Source organism: Malania oleifera, chromosome 6, assembly GCF_029873635.1.
Source record: "Malania oleifera isolate guangnan ecotype guangnan chromosome 6, ASM2987363v1, whole genome shotgun sequence".
Classification (NCBI taxonomy): Eukaryota; Viridiplantae; Streptophyta; class Magnoliopsida; order Santalales; family Ximeniaceae; genus Malania; species Malania oleifera.
Window position 1 is genome coordinate 10,748,011 of NC_080422.1, and position 20,055 is coordinate 10,768,065.

Sequence of the window (20,055 nt, forward strand, 5' to 3'; positions counted from 1 at the left end):
ACCCTGAAACCAATCAACCCTTGGATTTCAAATTTTGCAATTGGTAGCACAGCCACCATCAGGCAATCATACCAAGGATACTGAAACCAAGCACAACAGGTTCAAGTTTACCACACAGCATAACCACGACCCAGCATCATTCAGAGCGTATTCAAGATCCTGCAACAAGCATTTATGTAATCAAATTGTGTTTCGATACTGATTTACTCAATCATTCATTCAACTTCACCTGCCTAAACATCACAGAATATTCACCGCATTAGAGACCCAAACCTGATTACCTATTTCGAATGCCAAAATCAAACGCAGCCCCATGCTAGGGAAGACGAATTAAAAGAGAAAAAGAGAAGAGTTACACCTGAAGGCCTTCTACTCCTCCTCCTTTACTTCCCCTCCCCTGCCAGCTGAGGACAGCACGGCTCCAAGTGGTATCTTCTTCTCTTTCAACCTCTCCACTCTCACATTTTCACTCAAGCTCAAATGATCCTCCTCGGTTCTCAAAACGACCTCTCAACTCTCTCTTCTCTCACTCCCTCACACTATGCCTCAATGCTCCGACCCTCTTCTCCAGTGCTCCAATGGCCTCTTTTCCCTTAACCTTCTATTTATAGGCCAAAAACGAATCATTACACCCCTACTCAAATTTCCTCTTTGATTTACATTTTTTTTTTTTTTTTTTATGTCTCCGTGCGAACGGTTATGGAGATCTTCATAACAACGGCATATTGCATGTGGAACCTAATTTATAGTACATGGAGTATTGCATGAGTAGTATTCCGGGTGCGACTTTTATCTGCGGCTTCATCGGGGTGAGGAGGGGGGTGGGGTGTATTTTTGTTGAGAGGGATGCTTTTTGTATATTATGAAAGTTGCCATACATCCCCGTGTAAGATGCATCATTCTCGATTTGAGTGAAAAGAAGAAGCTTTCAACATGAGAAGAGTGAGAGAAAGTGATTGGGGCATTTTATACACAGTTGCTGCTAATAGTAGAACCGGTGACCTGATTTGATTTTGATGAGAACAGAGGTGAATTGTCGAATCTTATAAATTTTTTGTTGTGCTTGTGCGTCTTATTTTTATTTTTTTTGCTAGTTTTATTGTGAGTTTTCATTACAAAACAAATACTACTAATAATAAAATTTAAGATGCCTAAATTATTGAATAGATGTCATATGCATGTTGCGATTTTTAAAGAGTTCATCAAAGCGACGTAGCTAGATGCTCAAGCTAGCAATTGGTTGGGACTCAAGACCGGCTTTAGTTGACCATGACCGGTCCTACCATTACCATTGTATGTGGTTTCTAACTTTAAAATGAAAAAAGCACTCTCTCTCTTTTTCTAGAAGAAAGCATTCTATGATTGTTTATAAATTCATTATCAAGTAGTTTAAAAAATTGTCTGTTGTTGATATTAGAAAGAAATTAATTGAGTTTGCACTTCTTGGAGTTGAAAGAGAGACATAATTTTTTTGAATGCCTATGATATTTATGTCATTTCATTTGTGCCAACGGTAAAACAACCAGACACAATACTCTAAACTGATAAAGTGAATATTATTGTTTCAAAAAATTAAATCTTACGAGAGGTTTGAGGGATTTTTATGGCTTGTTTGGTTCGATGGAATAGCTATTCATCAAAATAAGATAAAATATAGTTTAAATTTTAGGAATTAAGTAAATAGTTACTCGTTATATATTCATAATTATTTTATTCAGCATGTAATGAAAAAGGAATAGACATCTCATGATGAAATTTATGAATAGTTATTCCTTTTTCTATTCTTAATTATGGATTCATAAAATATTTCATATTATTATATGTTTTATAGTAATAATATAATTTCTTATACAACTATTTGTAACTAACCTAATAAAACTAATCTATTCATTATGCGGACCAAACATAACCTTAAACATTTTTAAAATGACTTATATCTTTTTATCAAACCTTAAGAAAGATTAGTATTTTTTTTTGCACAATAAATAAATGTAGCATCAAGTTCTTGACTGCATAGGTAACTTCTTTAGGGTGCTTTGATAACTGGGTCATGAACTTTAGACCTTAAATTTAAATTTGAATGCATTGACCAAGTTTTAATATAACTTTATATTATATCTTATCTAAATTCAATACCTCCCTAATCTACGCACGTCTTCATTTATTTGAAATTCTCTTTCTCAAAGCCTTGTAGTCTATGCAGACTAACTAGTCAGAGTGTCGATTTTGTGATGGGTTAGTCTTCTTTTCGTCACTCTCTTTGTACTAGGGGTATGCAAACGGTTAGTTTGACCAAATTTAGTTAATTAACTGAAGTAATCAAAATTTTTGGTTAATAATAATCTCTACCCGAACCGTACCCGACCAAACTAACTTTTCAGGTAATTCTATTTACCGAATTTGACCAAAATAATTTAAAATTAATTATAAAAATAAAATATGATTGCAAATTTTAAAATTAATTCTAAAATTAATATTGACCCTTTCTTTTAATTGTAAGAGTTGAATTAGGAGAATGACATTAATTTAATAAATAAATTAAGAAAATCGAACAATTATATAATATATAATATATCAGTTATATTTAATGTTACTAATTTAAATTTAATTTTTAATTAATTAATAATTCGGGTAATTCGGTTAAACCCGAATTATGCTTACCCCTGCTTTGTAATCAGGTCCTCTCAATGCTCTAACGCCAATATATATATATATATATATATATATATATATATATATGTATGTTTTTGCAAAGATGACAGATGGACGTCGTCAAGGCTTTTGCTTTGGGCTTGGATGGAAAATTCAATGGGCCAGTATGTTGAGTTTTACTAAAATATGGATTGGGCCGGAGTCAAATAATATGAAATAATTTGGGCTACGCCCGTGACAAGTGGTGGCCGCCATTCCTCATATTGGCTACCCCTTTATAAAAGAATAGACTTCTCACTTGCTTTACCATACAACGACAAGCCTTGATCTCATTTGGTGAGATTGTTGAGGCTCCATTTAGATTAATAATTTTGTTTGAAAAAAGGAAGACTTTGATATATTTTTTAAAACTAAAAATTTATCTAAATATGATTAAAAAAATTTTAAATTAAAAAATTGATAATATGTAAAATTTAAAATTTATGAATAGATGTAATATATATTTTTTATTTTTTATTTTTTTTATAATTAAATATCGAAAGACAAATTTTTGCGTTCGCAAGTATGAACTTCGGACTTTGGATTTTGATGTGGACGGATTTAAAAAATATTTTAATACAATTTTACATTACATATTGTTTATATCCAATGTCTCTCCAAACATAGGATCGTATTTTAATGTTTTTAAAGTTTTATACTAGGCATCTAAGAAATGAGAATTTTGTTTATCACTCAAATTTACAAATCTCTCACAAAAGAAAAAATAGCTAATAGATTAATTGGTGTTTCTTAGAAAATCAAATTTTGTGTAAGGGACTTAGACTTTGTAAACTCTCAAATGGTTCCAAAACCTATAAACCATTTGATGATAGAGAGTGGCTGCTATGGCATTAAAGATCTGGGGTGCTCCAACAATCTGGATCTAAACTTTAAGAGCAGTTCTCTCTCTCTCTATCTCTCTCTCTCTCTCTCTCTCTCTCTCTCTCTCTCTCTCTCTCTCTCTATTTTTAAGTGCATGTTTTTTTATACTTTAATGTGATTTAAACTAATTTTAAGAAACTAAAATTTTTGAGCATCAATTCAATTCACCCCTCTTTCGGATTGCTCTTTAGGTTAACAATACATTATCTTACTATATGTTTGAGAACGATTTTAATTTGAATTTGTGTACGTTTGAATAAAATGTAAAACAAAGTTATGTTAAGTTTCACTTAAACCATAGAATATAAATTTAAGATTTGAAATTCATGCTATCAAACACAACCTCGATATATTTGGATATTAGTCCCTTTTTTATATTTAATTAAATTGTAAAAGAAAAAAATAAAGTAGGCTTTTATGATTTTAACCTATTATTTTTTTAACAATATTTGGATGCAATAGTTGACTCAGTTAATCATAATATATGCCAAGTTAAAATTAATGGATTAAATTATAAATTATAGCTAACAAAAAATTAGCGATTAATTAAAATCCCTTTTTCTTTCATTGCATCATCACACTTATCAGCAAATTTTAGTGTGTTACTTTGAATGCATATGTTCGTATGTGGAAAAAGAAAATAGATCTAAGGAGGGATAACATTAAGTACTCATTAACAAATTCAATATGCAGTGTTTAGACCAGTAAGCCAATAATGCTTTTGCACACTGCCCCACCTTCATTCTTAATTACAAACATCAATTCTTAATTAGTTCGTAGATATTGATCTTATCTTAGGTTTAGAAAAAAACATTAAGTTTATGTTTGGAAGAGATTTAAATTTGAATTTGAATAAGATATAATATAAAATTATATTAAAATTTATCTAAATCCACCTAAATTTAAATTTAAAATCCAAAATTTATACTCACAAATGCAATATAATTTCATGCTTAATAGGTATAAATGAAATGGTATTAAATTTCTAACTTATTTTCATCACGACTCCCATTCAAATTTCCATTCCTTCCTTTTTATTTCATTTCATTCCACCAACCAAACATGTCATAAGCTTTATTAAAGTTTTAAAATTGCATAACCCTTTTTGAGATTTGATAGATTGAATCTCTAGATATTTCAAAAATTTCACTAACTTTTCTTAACATGAGTTTTGGAGCACTCATACTCCTCTCTGCGGCTGTTTTTTTTTGTCAAAAACGAAAAGAGGTTTATGTCTTTTAGTCAAACGTTAAAAAAAGTTTATGAAATTTTTGCAACCTCAAAGGAAGTTTAAGTCTTTTTTACAAACTCAAGTAAAGTCCTAAGAACTTTTGAAGCTTGAGGAAATGTTATGGCCAAAGTTATGTGTCTTTTCACTAAAACTAGTAGAAGCCCTAAAATTTTTTTAAACTTCAAGCAAATTATGCATCTTTTCACTAAATCTCAAGAGAGATTAATGTGTTTTATTAACTTAAAATTTACTAAAACTTTTAAAACTTTAGAAGAAAAATATATTTTTTTCCTAAATTTTAAGGGCTAGTTTGAATCAAGGATTTTGTTTTGGGAAAGGAAAGGAAGGGAAAATATGAACGAAATTCTTTTTCCATTATATTTTCTCTTTTTGTCAAATAATATTAAAAATGAAAATTGGTTCCAATGTGATTAAAAATTTAAACAATTAAATATTAAGGATATGTAAAATTAGAATTTTTTTTCCTCACTTTCCTTGATAACTAAACATGAAAGTGAAATCCTTTCATTTTCCGTTCTTTTTCTCCCAAGTTCCAAATAGAGTCTGTTTGGATCAAGAATTTTTCTTAGGAAAAGAAAACAAAAGGAGAGTAAGGAGGAAACTCATTTTCTTTTATATTTTCCTTCTCTATTAAATATTATCAAAGACAAAAGGTTTTTTTTTTTTTTTTTAAATACAACTAAAAATTAAGAAAAATTAAATATTAATGATGTATAAAGTTAAAATTTTGTTTCCAAATTAAGTAAATTTTTTTTTTCCACTTTTCTTGATAACCAAACATAAAAATTAAAATTCTTTCATATTTTTTTTTTCTACCCTTAATATTTTCTGAATTCCAAACGAAACCTAATAAAATACATAAAAAAATTTAAACGGCAAAGGAGATTCATATTTTTTCTTTTTTGGTCAAACCTCATATAAGTAAGTATTTTGCTCATAGCTTAAGGATTGTCATATGATCTGCCTCGGATGGGTCGGGTCGGGCTGGGCAGGGCAGGTTGGATCCACTATTTATTTACTAATAGCAAGTATTATGTTCATGTCGACCAGGCTTAATCTGAGCCACATATTTATTTACTATTTATTTATTTAATATTAAAATGATTGTCATTGGTCTATGTCCACTTGTTATCTTACGTAAGCAAATGTTAATTATTTAATAATATTTATTGAATAAGAGGGTTGTTAGGATGCATGGTTGGACTTGGACGGAGCCCCTAAGCTTTAATTAATCAATCGGTTTATGTGTTTTAACAATTTTTTTAGTTTATCTGGACCAATAAATTAAGTTGTTCTGGTCCAATCAGATTGAACCAATAAACCCAATTTAAAATTTAAAATTATAAGATTAAATTGTCTAAGATTTGTAAAATAACATATGGATTAATTAATGACTTATGGTAGACTAGGAAAATAATGATTGATGTTGATGCTATTTAAAAATGGAATTAATGGTCCCTTTTTTTATATTCCACGTCACCACGAATAGGCCAAAAATTCTCCACATGTGGATGTTGACGCCTCTCAAAATTTAATAGCATGGTGGCTGTCCTTGTTATGAAGAGAATTATTTACCCTAATTTTTAATTTTTTGTAAGCGTAAAAATGTTTTCCTCTTGAATTTTATTTGAATAAAAGATAAATAAAATTTAAAAGAAATTTATTTTTATTTTATTTTTTCTTTGCCAAATATTATTAAAAGTTAAAATTTAGATATAAGAAAATAAAATTTTAATGATGTGCAAAACTAAGGGACCGTTTGTTATCACCGTCAAAAATTATATAAGCAAGAACTGAAAACTAGAAATAGAAATTAAAAATTAGAAACTAGTAACTTGTTTGGTTAACCTTTATAAAATTAATATAAAATCAAAATTAAATTAAAAATATTTATGATTACGTATTTAGACATTTAAAATTGTACATTATAATTATATTTTTAATAAAATATATAAGTATGTTCAATATTTTAACATTGCACTCAATTTATAATATGTAATCTTATTTCAAATAATTTATGAATTTTTGTATTTTATTATTGCATGAAAAATTTTAAAAATTAAATTCGAGATTAGAATATACGCGGGTCATGAGCATGAAGAAGTTCTGTGTATGTAAGTGTTAAATGAGATTACGCATCAAAGATAATTTTTGAAAGTCGGGCCACGTTCATGGAGAGCCGTGCATGTGAGGCGTAGTACAAATCAAAACTGTGAGCATCCCAGGTGGAAAAATTGTGGAAATTAAAGTCGAGCCATGCATGAAGAAGGAGGTCATGTGAGATGAAGCCATGCAATTGAAAAATAATTATTTGCATGACCCATGCAAATTGAAGTGGCAGTAATGTAAATGAAATGTAAAAGAGGGGGCAAAAAGTAAGATGCAAAAAACACAAGGTAAAAGTTCAAAAAATGCAAAAAGTAAAAGAAAGGATGCATGTATGGGCATGAGCCATGGGCCATGCCATGCGGAGAGATATAGCCATAGGGGGTTGCTTTGGAGGCCTTTGGGTTGAGTTTTTTTCGGATTTATTTTTTTTAAAAAAAATATATATATATTAAATAATACATGTTTTGATAGAATAATTTTCAGAATGATTTTGACGTAATCTTGCTAATTGGTCCAGCGAGATTTAAATTAATCTCGTTAGATCAAGTAGCGAGATTTGACACGTGTCACGCCCAAAATAAAACATAAACAAATTTTACTACTTGATCTAACGAGATTTGCTTGCCCACGTGTCTAGATATAATTGGACTGCCATTTAAATTTCATTACTTGGTGCAACGAGATTTGTTTAAATCTTACTGCACCAAGTAGCAAGATTTGTTGTGTATATAGAAAATCCCTTTATGACAAATGTTTAATGGCATACCAAAATATCTTTAATTACGCAAGCGTTTGAAATTTCACTTGCGTAATTTACAAAAAAAGTATATACAGAGAAAATCCCTTTATGACAGATGTTTAGTGACATACCAAAATTTAAACTATATTTTATCTTATTTAAATAAATAATTATTTTGCTGAATCCAACTAAAGGAAATGCCCGACCTATATATATCACTGGTTGCTAATCTCCAAAATCACAATCCCATTTTCAGCTGCATTGACGTAAAACACTAGATAAAAAATTTTTGTTTTACAGAGAATTGTCTTTTTTTTTTTTTAAAAAAAATAGTTCACCTTTTATTACAGCAAATAGTACAATCTCATTCATAATCATTTGTGGATTCAAGATTTTGTTTGAAAGAAAGAAAAATATAAATTATTTGTTTTAATTTTTTTTGAAAATCAAATATTATTAGAAATAAGAATGTACTTTAAATTTTAGATAAAATTAAGAAAACAAATATTAATGGTGTATAAAATTAATTTTTTGCTAGTTCATTTGTTATATTTTTTTAGTCTTGGGTGTTAACCAATCAACGTACTCCCTTACGGTTTCTGCAATTTGTATTGATCAACCAACGTACTTCCTTTCAGTTTCTGCAAATCCCAAAATCAAATTAATCTTTAGTTTATTTAATATCCAATCCGCACAGTGTATATGATCAAAAATTAAATTCAACCATGCAGTTAATATATATTGAAAAGTAAAAAGAGCAAGGAAGGAGAGTGACACCATGTTTTTAATGAGGTTTGACTTATCCTCAGCCTACGTCCTCGCCTTTGGCCAATACCATTAAAGGATTCCACTATACCATCGCTTTCCAAGCGGAACAAACCGTTACAAGCGATACCCCACGCTCAAACACTCCTTTAATAGGTAAGAGCAATGCCTTTTCAAGTGATACCCCACACTCGGTCACTCGATCAATAGGCTAGAGCAACGCCTCTCCAAATGATACCCCACACTCGGTCAACGATCCAAAAACTTGGAATCGTCCCAAGAACTACAAGAAATAAGAAATAATATCTACGTACAAGAATAATTTTACATAGAGCAGGTTAGTACAATTTTAAATACTAGATACTTCAATATTTAAATATCAAATTGAAATAAGATTGAAGCTCTAGTAAGATTTCACCTATATCCTTCTCTAGATGATGTTCGGTGGTAGAAATCAGAGTAGGATGGATCAGCACGTCAGTATTCTCAGTAAATCAGATTTTGCAATGAGTGAGCAAGAGAGAGCTTTGATAGCAAGATAACTTTCAGCAGATTTTTCAATTCTTGGTATTTTGTTGTTGTAGTTTGATTTGCAAAACCATGTATTTATAGGCTTAGAAAAGTAATTTCGTGTTGCCCAAGATTACTTGGAGTATCTGTCAAGTTTTCATAAATTTTGGGGCACAAGAAACCTTTATTTGAAATTTGTAACAATTAAAATTTCTAACCATTAACAGTGTTCAGACGACTGAAGTATTGGGTTCAGTCTTGTGATGTTCCTTAATACACTGAAAAATTTGAACTAGACACAAGGTCAGACGACTGAACTGAGGGATCAGTCTTCTGAAGTCCCAGATCAGACGACTAAACTAAGGGTTTAGTCTTTTGAGGGTGTATTGCCTCTTCTATATTCCTTTAGAAAAATCTTCAGTAGACTGAACGAAATCTTCAGTCTTCTGATGTGCCTCTTCAGTCTTCTAAGGGTGCACCTCAATCGTCTTGGCAAGCCAAATTCAGATTTTTAATTTTTAGTTTTCAAAAATCATTTTTACTCTCTTACTTTGATTTCTTATAAAACATTTTCCGAGGTTTTAAATACAGTCTCTAAGTCAATGAATAACCCTAGAAGAGCTTTCAACCTATTTCCATAAGATATTTAAAACATGAAGTCTTCCATGATATTTTTGCTTTCACTCCATCTTGTCTTCAAGCTTCAATATACTTCGGCAAGTTCTCTTTAACATTGATGCTCTCATGATCTTCAAGCTTTATTAGAGCATCTTTCTTTGGAATATAAGATTTCATTGATTTTTGTGAGCTCTTGACCTTGTATTCTCTTTCTTGAGTCCTGTCACATCATTACTGTTGACCTGATAGGTCACACCAAGTTTTGATCAGGACAAATACTCTTGGTACTGATGGTTGTACTAAGGTTTGCATGTAGGTTCACCTGGGCGGGTACTCAAACTGAAATACATATCATGATGGCGTGCGGTTTTCGTGCCAATGAATGAAGAAGTCTGTGTTGTTTTTGTATCTCTTTTTCACTTTCTTCATTCTGGGATGTAATATTATTATGGATTGTACACTCCTATGACTTGTAATAATTTGCATTATGCATGATAGGTAGGTATGCTCAAATCAACCCTAGTTGGACTTTAGGTACCTAAACAAGTGCACAAAAAGTCCCCAACATCACTTATTATATCAGGGGAATCAATTGAGGCAAAAATGGACTTAAGTTGAAATGGTTGAGTGGGTTCAGGCGACTGAACCTAAGCCGTGTAAAACGGTTCGGGCGATCGAACAAGTCAACATGTTGACTTCATTTTTCGGGCACCTGAACCATTTTTGAGCATATCTCCCTCGGTCACCCGAACTCGTGTCAGGTTCCTTTTCAACTACTCGGGCACCCGAACATTCACGTTCAAAATGAGCTCGGGCGACTGAATTGGCTGGTTCAGTTAACCGAACTTGGAATCGAGCACCCGAACCTACGAACATTTGGCTACTGACTTTGTTTAAGCCACCCGAGCATAATTTTGGGCACCCAAACCCTTTTAAAATGATTTTGTGATTGAGTCTGTTCGGGCACCCGAACCTCAGGTCGGGCAATATTTTTTACTGATTTTTAAATGGGGTAAACTGGGCTAATTTTCTTAATGACTTTTAAAACAAATTTAATTATCCCCATTGAGTCCCTAACGGTCAAAAATTTCTCCTTGCCTATAAATACCTGTTCATTTGTCATAATTAGTAAGGATTAGCATTTTGATTAAGTGTTGTGAGTATCTCTAAACTGATTGTGCTTAGTCTTACTAGCTAGTACTCACATTTGGTATATTGTTTGATTGATTTTATTTGAGAGTATAGCCTAAAGTTCTTCCACCAATTTTTCTTGATAAATCTTGTGTGGGAAGACTTAAAAAGTTGTGGTTCTTGCATTGTCATTGCAAGAAACCTAAACCTATACTTTTATGTGCAAAATCCTTTTCAAAAGCTAGTTTTTCAAACACTCCATTGTGCTTTGTATATTGAAATATCTTGTTGAGTTTGTTTGAATCAAATTGCTTAGCATATTTGAAACCCTGATATTATTTTGTGTTATTCACATATTGTGTTTCAAATCTTGCGTTGATATACACTTTAGATCTTGTGTTATTCACATACTTGATCGAGTGTGTAGCACACATTAGAGCACTGAGCATATTTACGTATCATTCATGCTTGCAATATTGATTGAGTTGTACTGGTGCACATATCTGCTTGCGAAGAAGCATATTTTCATGTACAAATCTAATATACATTGGTTGTATTCCAGGCACGGGCCTGAAAAGGGAGACTAGCCCCGTTGAATAGTCTTAGACTGGCTTAAACCCGGTTAGGAAAGTTAGGTGCGCCATCCTGGTAAGGCGTGTTGGTTGAGGTCAGCCCCTTGAATTGACCTAGTTGTAATCGGTGCCGCTTCACCCGTTAAGTGAGCAGTAGTGGAATCCTTGTGCTGGTGTGGCCAAGGTGGGGACATAAGCAATTTGGCCGAACCTCGATAACATATTGCATGTAATGTTTACTTTTCCGCACTTTACTTTTACTGCACATGTATGTTTATTTATTGATCACATAGATTGACCTTTGGTTGTGTAATACTGCTGTTAAACCGATTGACTCAGGTGATAATTTTTAAATTCTCAATTCACCCCTCCTTTTGGGGTTGCACCAAAGATAACAATTACTTAACTAAATATGTTAAGTTCCTCTAATTTGTTATCATTAAAATAAGATTTCAAGCCTTGTAAGGCCAATAATCTCCCCCTTTTTTATGCTGACAAACAAGGAGTCGAGCAAGTCTTAAAAAGACTCCTCCTTACAATAAGCATTCACTTAACAATATTTGCAATATCAAGATTAAGTTCAATATTAATTTCAATATCATGCTCATATATCAAAATCACATCATTCAAGATCAAATACCAATATATCAACTTAAGTATGCAGCGTCATGCTCAATTTTTGCCTAAAATTTCTCCCCTTTTTGACATCAATCAAAAAGAGTAAGATATCAAGAAAAATATATAAAGACTAAGGCATTGAGCAACCATAAGCAAAGTATAGATCTAGTGAAGGCTCAAAATAGAAGTTTTGCATTTATCATGCATAAAAAGATAGGCAATAAGTTTATAAAGTAGCATGGGAAATACAAAAGATTTATCATAATTTTCAATAATGAACATAAATCATGATATCACTACTTATTAAGTCTAACTCCCCCGGAATGAAATGTATTTCATATTCAATAAATTCAAACTTTCATTTGAAGTAAAAACTATGTATTATGAAGATAGCAATTATGCTTTTAAAATTTATCATGCCATGCTTCAAATATTAATTTATTTCATGTAAGTGCTCATGGATACAAATATCAAGAATAATACCAATATTATATCAATATCATCAATATCATAACATGCTTATGAATACAAATATGCTGTCATGCTCAAGTATCAATTTACATACTCATGGATACCAATATATTTCTTAGATACCATTAGTAATATCAATACATGAGCTGCTTATGGATTTTAATTTATGTTCATAGATACCAATTTTTAATTCAACTCTCTCTCCCCCTTTTTGAAATTAATAAAGAAGGTTATCAATAAGCATGTGCAGTCTAATGCAATGTACAACACAAGACAAATAAGCTTTGGACAATTCATCCATTGATTGTGGCCAACAATATTATTTTCATTTGTTTCAGTATGATAAGTATCAGTAAGCTCGGAAACTCATCCTTATCACATATTTCAACATGTCTAATATCCTTATATTATGAAATGATTTTCCATAGATTTGATCAAGGAGAATTTTATTCTTGAGTCAACCATATGCTATGAGCATAAAACAAGTTCAATGCACCTACAATACTTTAATCAGCCGTGTTTCATATTTTTCACTTATGAGCTTCATTAGTGATTGATTTTCTAAATCTCTAGTATGTGCGAATAATATTATATGTTATGCTCTTAAAAAAAATTTAAACCTTAAGTACTTATAACAGTTCATCTAAGGTTATGTTTTTTTTTTTTAAATTTCTTTAGCTATAGTTGAAATATTCACCATGATATGCATAGTTAATATAAACTTTTAGATTATGCATCAAATCTTTAAGGTAGACATATCTATTTATATTATATGAGTTAAGCATGTCTATTATCAGAGCACATTTATAATTATCACTTTATTTCTTTTAGGATTGGCTAACTTAAATTCTATAGGTTGTTGAGTCATTACTAATCCATTTCATTTCAGCATAATTTTAGACTCTTAATAAGAGAATACTTAAGTCTATGGTTTATGCACTAGTCTTTCTTCTTGGTACCCATACTTTCTTGGGTCCGGATGGTTTAACAAGAGATGTTTCTTTTACTTTCCAAACATGTTTAATTTTCACATCTTTCTTCTTTAATGAACATTCGAATTTTATATGTCCTTTCTTCTTACATAGAAAACATGTAGCATGAGTATAAGCATTAAAGGAGGTGTTAGCATAGTTTTTGGAGGCTTTTGTAAAGTACTCCATATAGAGGTTCTTTTTCTTTGTATTTTCAACTCCATTGAACCCTATGCCCTCTTTATTTAAAGACATTCTTTGTGCACCAATCATTCTATCAAAATTTTCCTTTCCTTTAGTGAAGTTGTAGATTATTTTTGTAGAGACTCGAAAAATTATAATAATTAAATAATAGAAAGAAAGGTAAATTAAAAGGAGGATAAAGCAGGGTTCCTCGATGAATGCCCTGGTTTCGTCAACAAGCTCCCATGTAGTGTTTGCCGACGAGTTTCATTGTTTCATTGATGAAAAGATACCGAGAGGGGGGGGGGGTATTTCAGACCCATTGGTTTGTTGACGAGCTCATCACCTTCGTCGACAAACTACCTTCTTCAGTTCATCGAAGAAACCACGTGGCCAGCTACTTATAAATATGGAAAAATTAGACTTTTGGTGTGAATTTCAACTGGGTTCTCTTTCTCTCTCTATATTTTCGGTCCTCTCACATTCTCTCTAAGTTATCGACCCCATTTCTCCCTGTTTCGATGATCAGAAGCTACCACGTCGATTTTGGGGAGATTCTCTACAACCTAACCGGAGCAGAATCTTGGTTTAAGAAGTTTGGGCACCATCCCAAAATCAGGGTAAGTAGAATATTTTAGGGTTTCCATAGTTATCAGGTCTTTCTGAACCCAAATTTTGTATTAGATGTTAATATACTGATGTTTGGGATGATTAAACTAGGGTGTTGAGATTTCAGGGTTTGGGTTTCCAAACACCGAAGACATGGGTTAAGGATCCCAGCGGGTGTTATCTCAGGAACCCAGGTAAAATGATAAATAGTTTATAGGTTAGAAATGTGAGTATGATAATAATTATGGATATTCATTTTATTGAAGGGGGGGAAATATATATATATATATATATATATATATATATATGTATGTGTGTGTGTGTGTGTGTGTGTGTGTGTGTTTCTGTGTGTAATTTCAGGGCATTGAAATTACAAAGATTGCAAGCGTGAAACAGGAAAATAATAAACAGTTCTTAGAAAGTTCGATAAAGGAAATGTGTTATGCCAGTTAAATTAGAAATTTTACCAGTAAAACATAATATTTGAATATGAGTTACAAAGTTTGGTTTTTGAATAAATTAGAGCATGGAAATTACTCTGTATTACAAATGATATTTATTGAGTTTTATTTAATTTGAGTGGCATGAGAAATACTGGAATATTATAGACTTTAATATAGATCTACAGAACCATGATTAAATAGTATCTTATAGAATAATGATTATACAGTTTTTTACATAACCATGGTTATATAGTATCTTATAGAATCATGATTATACAGTATTTTACAGAACCATGATTATATAGTATTTTACAGAATCATGATTATATAGTGTTTTACAGAACCATGATATACAGAGCATAGAACCATGACATACAGAAATACATATTATACAAAATTACAGTTATTACAACGTCATGGTTAATACAAAGATTTATAGCATCATGATAAATACAGTTGATATAGAATCATGGTAAAATAGATAGATGTTATATAGAAATAGTATTATATAGTATCAGACCCTGATGGAACAGAGCAGTTTACAGAGCATGATATCGTAGCTATACAGTATAGACAGTGCAACCATACGTCTCAGATATAGTATGGTATTGTCGATTGTGCCATAGGTAGAGTAGAGGACTCCCTCGTGTCCAGACTAGGTGGAGTAGGCCTTTCGTGCTATAGGTATATACAGACATATGCATACAGTTAGACTAGCACTGGTAGGCCAACTAGTGTTCAGTCTTGCGTACGGACCGCACAACCCTGTCATAAAGGGTTAAATCATGACATATGGCCATCTAGGGAAGTTTTCAGAATTATAAACATACAGTATACACAGAAAACAGAGATTACCTATTATAGTTAGAAGTATGATTGAATAGATAACTCAGAAATTCTGTATTTTAAAGGACATAGGTGTGGGTTATTATACATATACTTTTACATGATATCTTATTTACAGTTTTAAATACAAGATATGTTGCGAATAAACTCATATGTCACACACTAGTAATAACATGTTTCTCATTATTGAGAGGTGTCTCACTCTAGTGTTATGAACATTTCAGGTAACCCAGAGAGATGTGCAGGGCCGACTCAGATATAGAGGAGGCGGCTGAGTCGGCATAGTCTTGGGGTGAGTCTTGGGCAAAGTAGTAGAGCCTCAGCGCTTTGGAATTTTCAAGGAATGATGTGTATGTGTATGTGTGTGTGTGTGTGTGTGTGTGTGTGTGTGTGTGTGTGTGTGTGTGTATGTGTATGGAGGATCTGTAGCACTCTGGTATTGTGTATTTTGGGATATGGTTTGGATATATATATGTTTTCCATTGCATAGATATTATACGGAGAATGCACAGGATACCACGACACCCGCTCTGGGTCGTGATGATGAAAGATATCTATATATAGGGTATTAGAGTTATGATATATAGTTTGACAACATTTATATAAAAAAAAATATGGTTAGAAATTTTGGGTCGTTACAATTTGGTATCAGAGCCTAGGTTGCTAGGTTCGGTAGACGATAGAGTACAACAGAAAATAATACCAGAGCATGGGAATAGATCGGGAATTTAGTGAGTCAATGTTGGGGAAATTAAGATGAGTATTTAGGGTTTTGTTCCATGATTAGGAAGCAGGATTTCCATAGTGGTTTCTATGTCTTTCCTGGGGTGACGATTTCAGGAAAGTCATAGTAAACTATTGTCAGGTTGTGTTTCTCAATTACTGGACTAAATCTTAAATTGAGAATAAAGATGATAGGTTGGTTGAGGATATAAGATTTCAGTTAGATAAATATGTTAGTTATATTATTAAAATAGGGTCCTCAGACTATGTTTATCTTATTTTAAGGATGAACCTTGAGGGTAGCAGTGCCCATGCCAGTGGTGATGATGGTGCAGACCCCTCTGGTGCGGGTGGTGGTGATTCAGATGCAGTTCTGCGTAGTGTGGCTCAACATGTTATAGCTCAGATTGCATGGAGCTCTAGAGGGCAGGGAGGCATACCGATAGATCAGGATTGTACCATTGAGAAGTTTATTAAAATGAATGCTCAAACATTTTTAGGAGGATTCGATCCTGTTGTGGCTAAAAATTGGACGCAAGAGATCGAGAAAATAGGGACAGTGCTCCACTGTATGGATGAACTGAGGGTTCTTTATGCTACCTATAAATTAACAAGTGAGGCTGAGAGATGGTGGACAGTTACGAGATTATTGGAGGAGCAGAGACATGTACCAGTGGCTATGACTTGGTGCTGATTTAAAGAAATCTTCTTTGATCATTATTTTCCTGCCACTGTCAGAGAGGCTAAGGTAATAAAATTTGTAAAATTGACTCTGGGAAGTCTCACAGCCCAGCAATATGCGGCAAAGTTCATTGAGCTATCACGCTTTGCCCCCTACATCATCCCAAATGAGGTGAAAAGGGTGAGGATGTTTGAGAGGGGCTTGAGGCAAGATATCTTCAAGCAGGTGGCAGTCCTAAAAATGGAGGATTTATCTGAATTGGTGGATAGGGCCACCGTAGCAGAGGAGAGTGAACAGAAAGATGCGTGGACCCCGAGTTAGAGAAAGAGACCCACGCCTTCGGGTTTCCAGGCAGGGTCCAGCCGAGGCCTTTGGAGAGGAGATAGATATGGCATAGCTCAAAGACAGAAGAGAGGAGATCATGGGTACTAGGGTGAGCAGACATACCCTATTTGCCACATATGTTGTAGGAGACATACGGGAGTATGCCAGTTAGGAAACAATGTTTGCTACAGATGTGGTAGACCTGGACATGTAGCACGAGAGTGTCATTGGCCACCAACCAGTGCACCAATCCCTAGATAGATCTGAAGATATAATTAGGCACCCAAGGGTGGTGGTCAGTAGAGGAATACAGCACCAGCGAAGGTTTATACATTGACGCCGAGAGACATTGAGACTGCCGGAGACGTCGTGATAGGTATTCTTACTACTTTACCATATAAAATTGTTATTTTGTTTGACACATGTGCCACCCATTTCTTTGTATCGTCGGGATATGTCAAACTATCTGGGGCTGGGACACAAATGTTAGATGTTGAGTTTTCAGTAGTCGCACTGATTGAAGCAGTAGTGAGGTGTAGAAGGGTGCTTAGAAGCTTTCCAGTGGGTATTTAGGAGAAAGTATTACCAGCTGACCTAGTGGTATTAGATATACATGGATTTGATGTGATATTGGGAATGAATTGGTTGGCAGCTAATTACGCCAACATTAATTGCCATAAAAAATAAGCGATCTTTAGACCCCCAAGTGAGCAACAATTCAGATTCATGGGATCACGTGTGTGCGCCTTGCCACAACTGGTGTCGTCTAGTCAGGCAAGGAGGCTGCTTCAGAGTGGTTGCCAGGGGTATATTGCCTATATAAAGGAAATGCCAAAGGAAGAATTGAAACAAGCTGTCTGTAGTCACACCGACTGGAGTAGTAGTGAGGTGTAGAAGGGTGCTTAGAAGCTTTCCAGTGGGTATTCAAGAGAAAGTATTACCAGCCAACCTAATGGTATTAGATATGCAGGGATTTGATGTGATATTGGGAATGAACTGGCTGACAGCTAATTACGCCAGCATTGATTGCCATTAAAAATAAGTGATCTTCAAACCCCCAGGTGAGCAGGAATTCAGATTCATGAGATCACTTGTGCGCACCTCACCATAGCTGGTGTCAGCTATTCAAGCGAAGAGGCTGCTTCAGAGTGGTTGCCAGGGGTATATTGCCTATATAAAGGAAATGCCAAAGGAAGTGTTGATTAAGGTGTAATCCCAAGAGGGGGGTGAATTGGATATTAAAAAAAAAATAATCCATTTAATTTCCTTTTACACACTTCTTATAAGTTTACCAACTACTTTTAGTTGCTCAATTATGTGTGAGTGTGGCAATCCTGTTTATGCATGCAATATATTCAATTTAAATATAACACGGAAAATAAAGAGTAAAAGGAAGAGAGAAGACAAACGCGATTTTACGAGGTTCATCCGACTTGGCCTACGTCCTCGCCTTGAGCAACCACTCAAGGATTCACTAAAAACCCTGATCCTTAAAGTGGGACGGAGCTTTCCTTACAAACCACTGCTTATAAGAGGTACAACTCCCTCCTTATCCGCTGCTCACAAGAGGTACAGCTTCCTCCTCAAACCCGGTTCGCAACCCGAACCGTGTTTACAATGAAATCTGAAAATAACACTCAAAACAATGCTTCTAACAAAAGCTTGTGAGTACAATTCAATTTCCTAGTACATTAACATATGATATAACTTGAAGCTCAAGAATGTATGAAAAACGATACAATCTTTTGATGTATGATATGTGTCAACACACAAATTCGTAATTAATCAAAACTCCTAAGTGAAAATATATTTGGAATGCTTTGGAGTCCACTAGGGTTTTGGATTCACTTTGTAAAGATGCACAAGTATATTTGAAGTGAGCTATTTAACAAAAATTTGACTTGAACACAACTCAATCAAAAATCACAAATTTTTCCTTCAAGTTCCAATATTTTAATCAAAGTAGGTTTTTCAATAAGAAGCCCAATGAACAATATATATGAATATGTGTTTATGTACTTCTTGAATCGCAAATCAATCAACCAAGCTAACAAGTTTTTCTCAAAACATGATCTTTTCAAAAATCAGTTTTTATATGTGAATACACACTCAAGATCAAAACCTCTTTCTAATGATAAACACGTAAAGAGATGAGAGGTTCTTGAAAAGTAATAACTTGACAGATCAAACCTTAATATTGGATTAAAGTTTAGTTGGATGAATGAAAGCCCTTTTGATTTCAGTAGCGATTTTCCCAACGAAGATGGAAGAAGATTGAAGTGCAGAAAATCGGCTCTAGGGTTTAAGTCTTGCAATGAGATGTATATCTTTCTTGTTGTGTCTCTTAGCTTATATTCTAGGGTTTAGATATTCATAATATATATTATATTACCCTTAGAATTAATCTCAGCTATTGGATCAACAAGATACTTCTCGTGTCTTTTTAATAAAGAACTGATTTTTAGGCTTTCCCGCGAGTTCAAGCAACCAAACTCGACTTCAGGCTCCTGAAGTGTCAACTTCAGGCGCTTGAGGTTCCAAGGTCAGGCAACCGAAGAGCCTCAGCCAGGTTCTGTCATCTCCATTTAATTCTTCAGGCGACTGAACTTAATCTTCAGGTAATCGAAGAAATTCTTCAGGCTACTGAGGTTTGAGTTCAGGCGACCGAAATCCCCATTTTCTCAAATTTTCATTTCTAATTAAAAAATCTGCTTGGCTCATTTTCTTGGGTCTTTCATAAAATATATTTTTCATGATTTTGAAAACATTTCAAGGTTCATGAGAGTTCCCTAATGATTTACATAGAATGCATAAATCCTAAAACTATTCTAAGTTATAATGAGCCTCAAATTAAATCATATGAAAATGTTAATACATGAGTTCTAAATACCCTTTCCCAAGATATTCTTGAACTTT

The 20,055-nt window shown here is 33.2% G+C and overlaps 1 protein-coding gene across 1 annotated transcript; it reads left to right on the plus strand.

The window, feature by feature from the left end:
• The first annotated feature begins 16,419 nt into the window (after positions 1–16,419).
• Positions 16,420–17,136, plus strand: LOC131158467 (uncharacterized). Its single transcript, XM_058113335.1, has 2 exons — positions 16,420–16,747; positions 16,835–17,136. Exons 1-2 carry the CDS (start codon positions 16,420–16,422, stop codon positions 17,134–17,136), a joined length of 630 nt encoding a protein of 209 aa, XP_057969318.1.
• Positions 17,137–20,055: the final 2,919 nt, after the last annotated feature.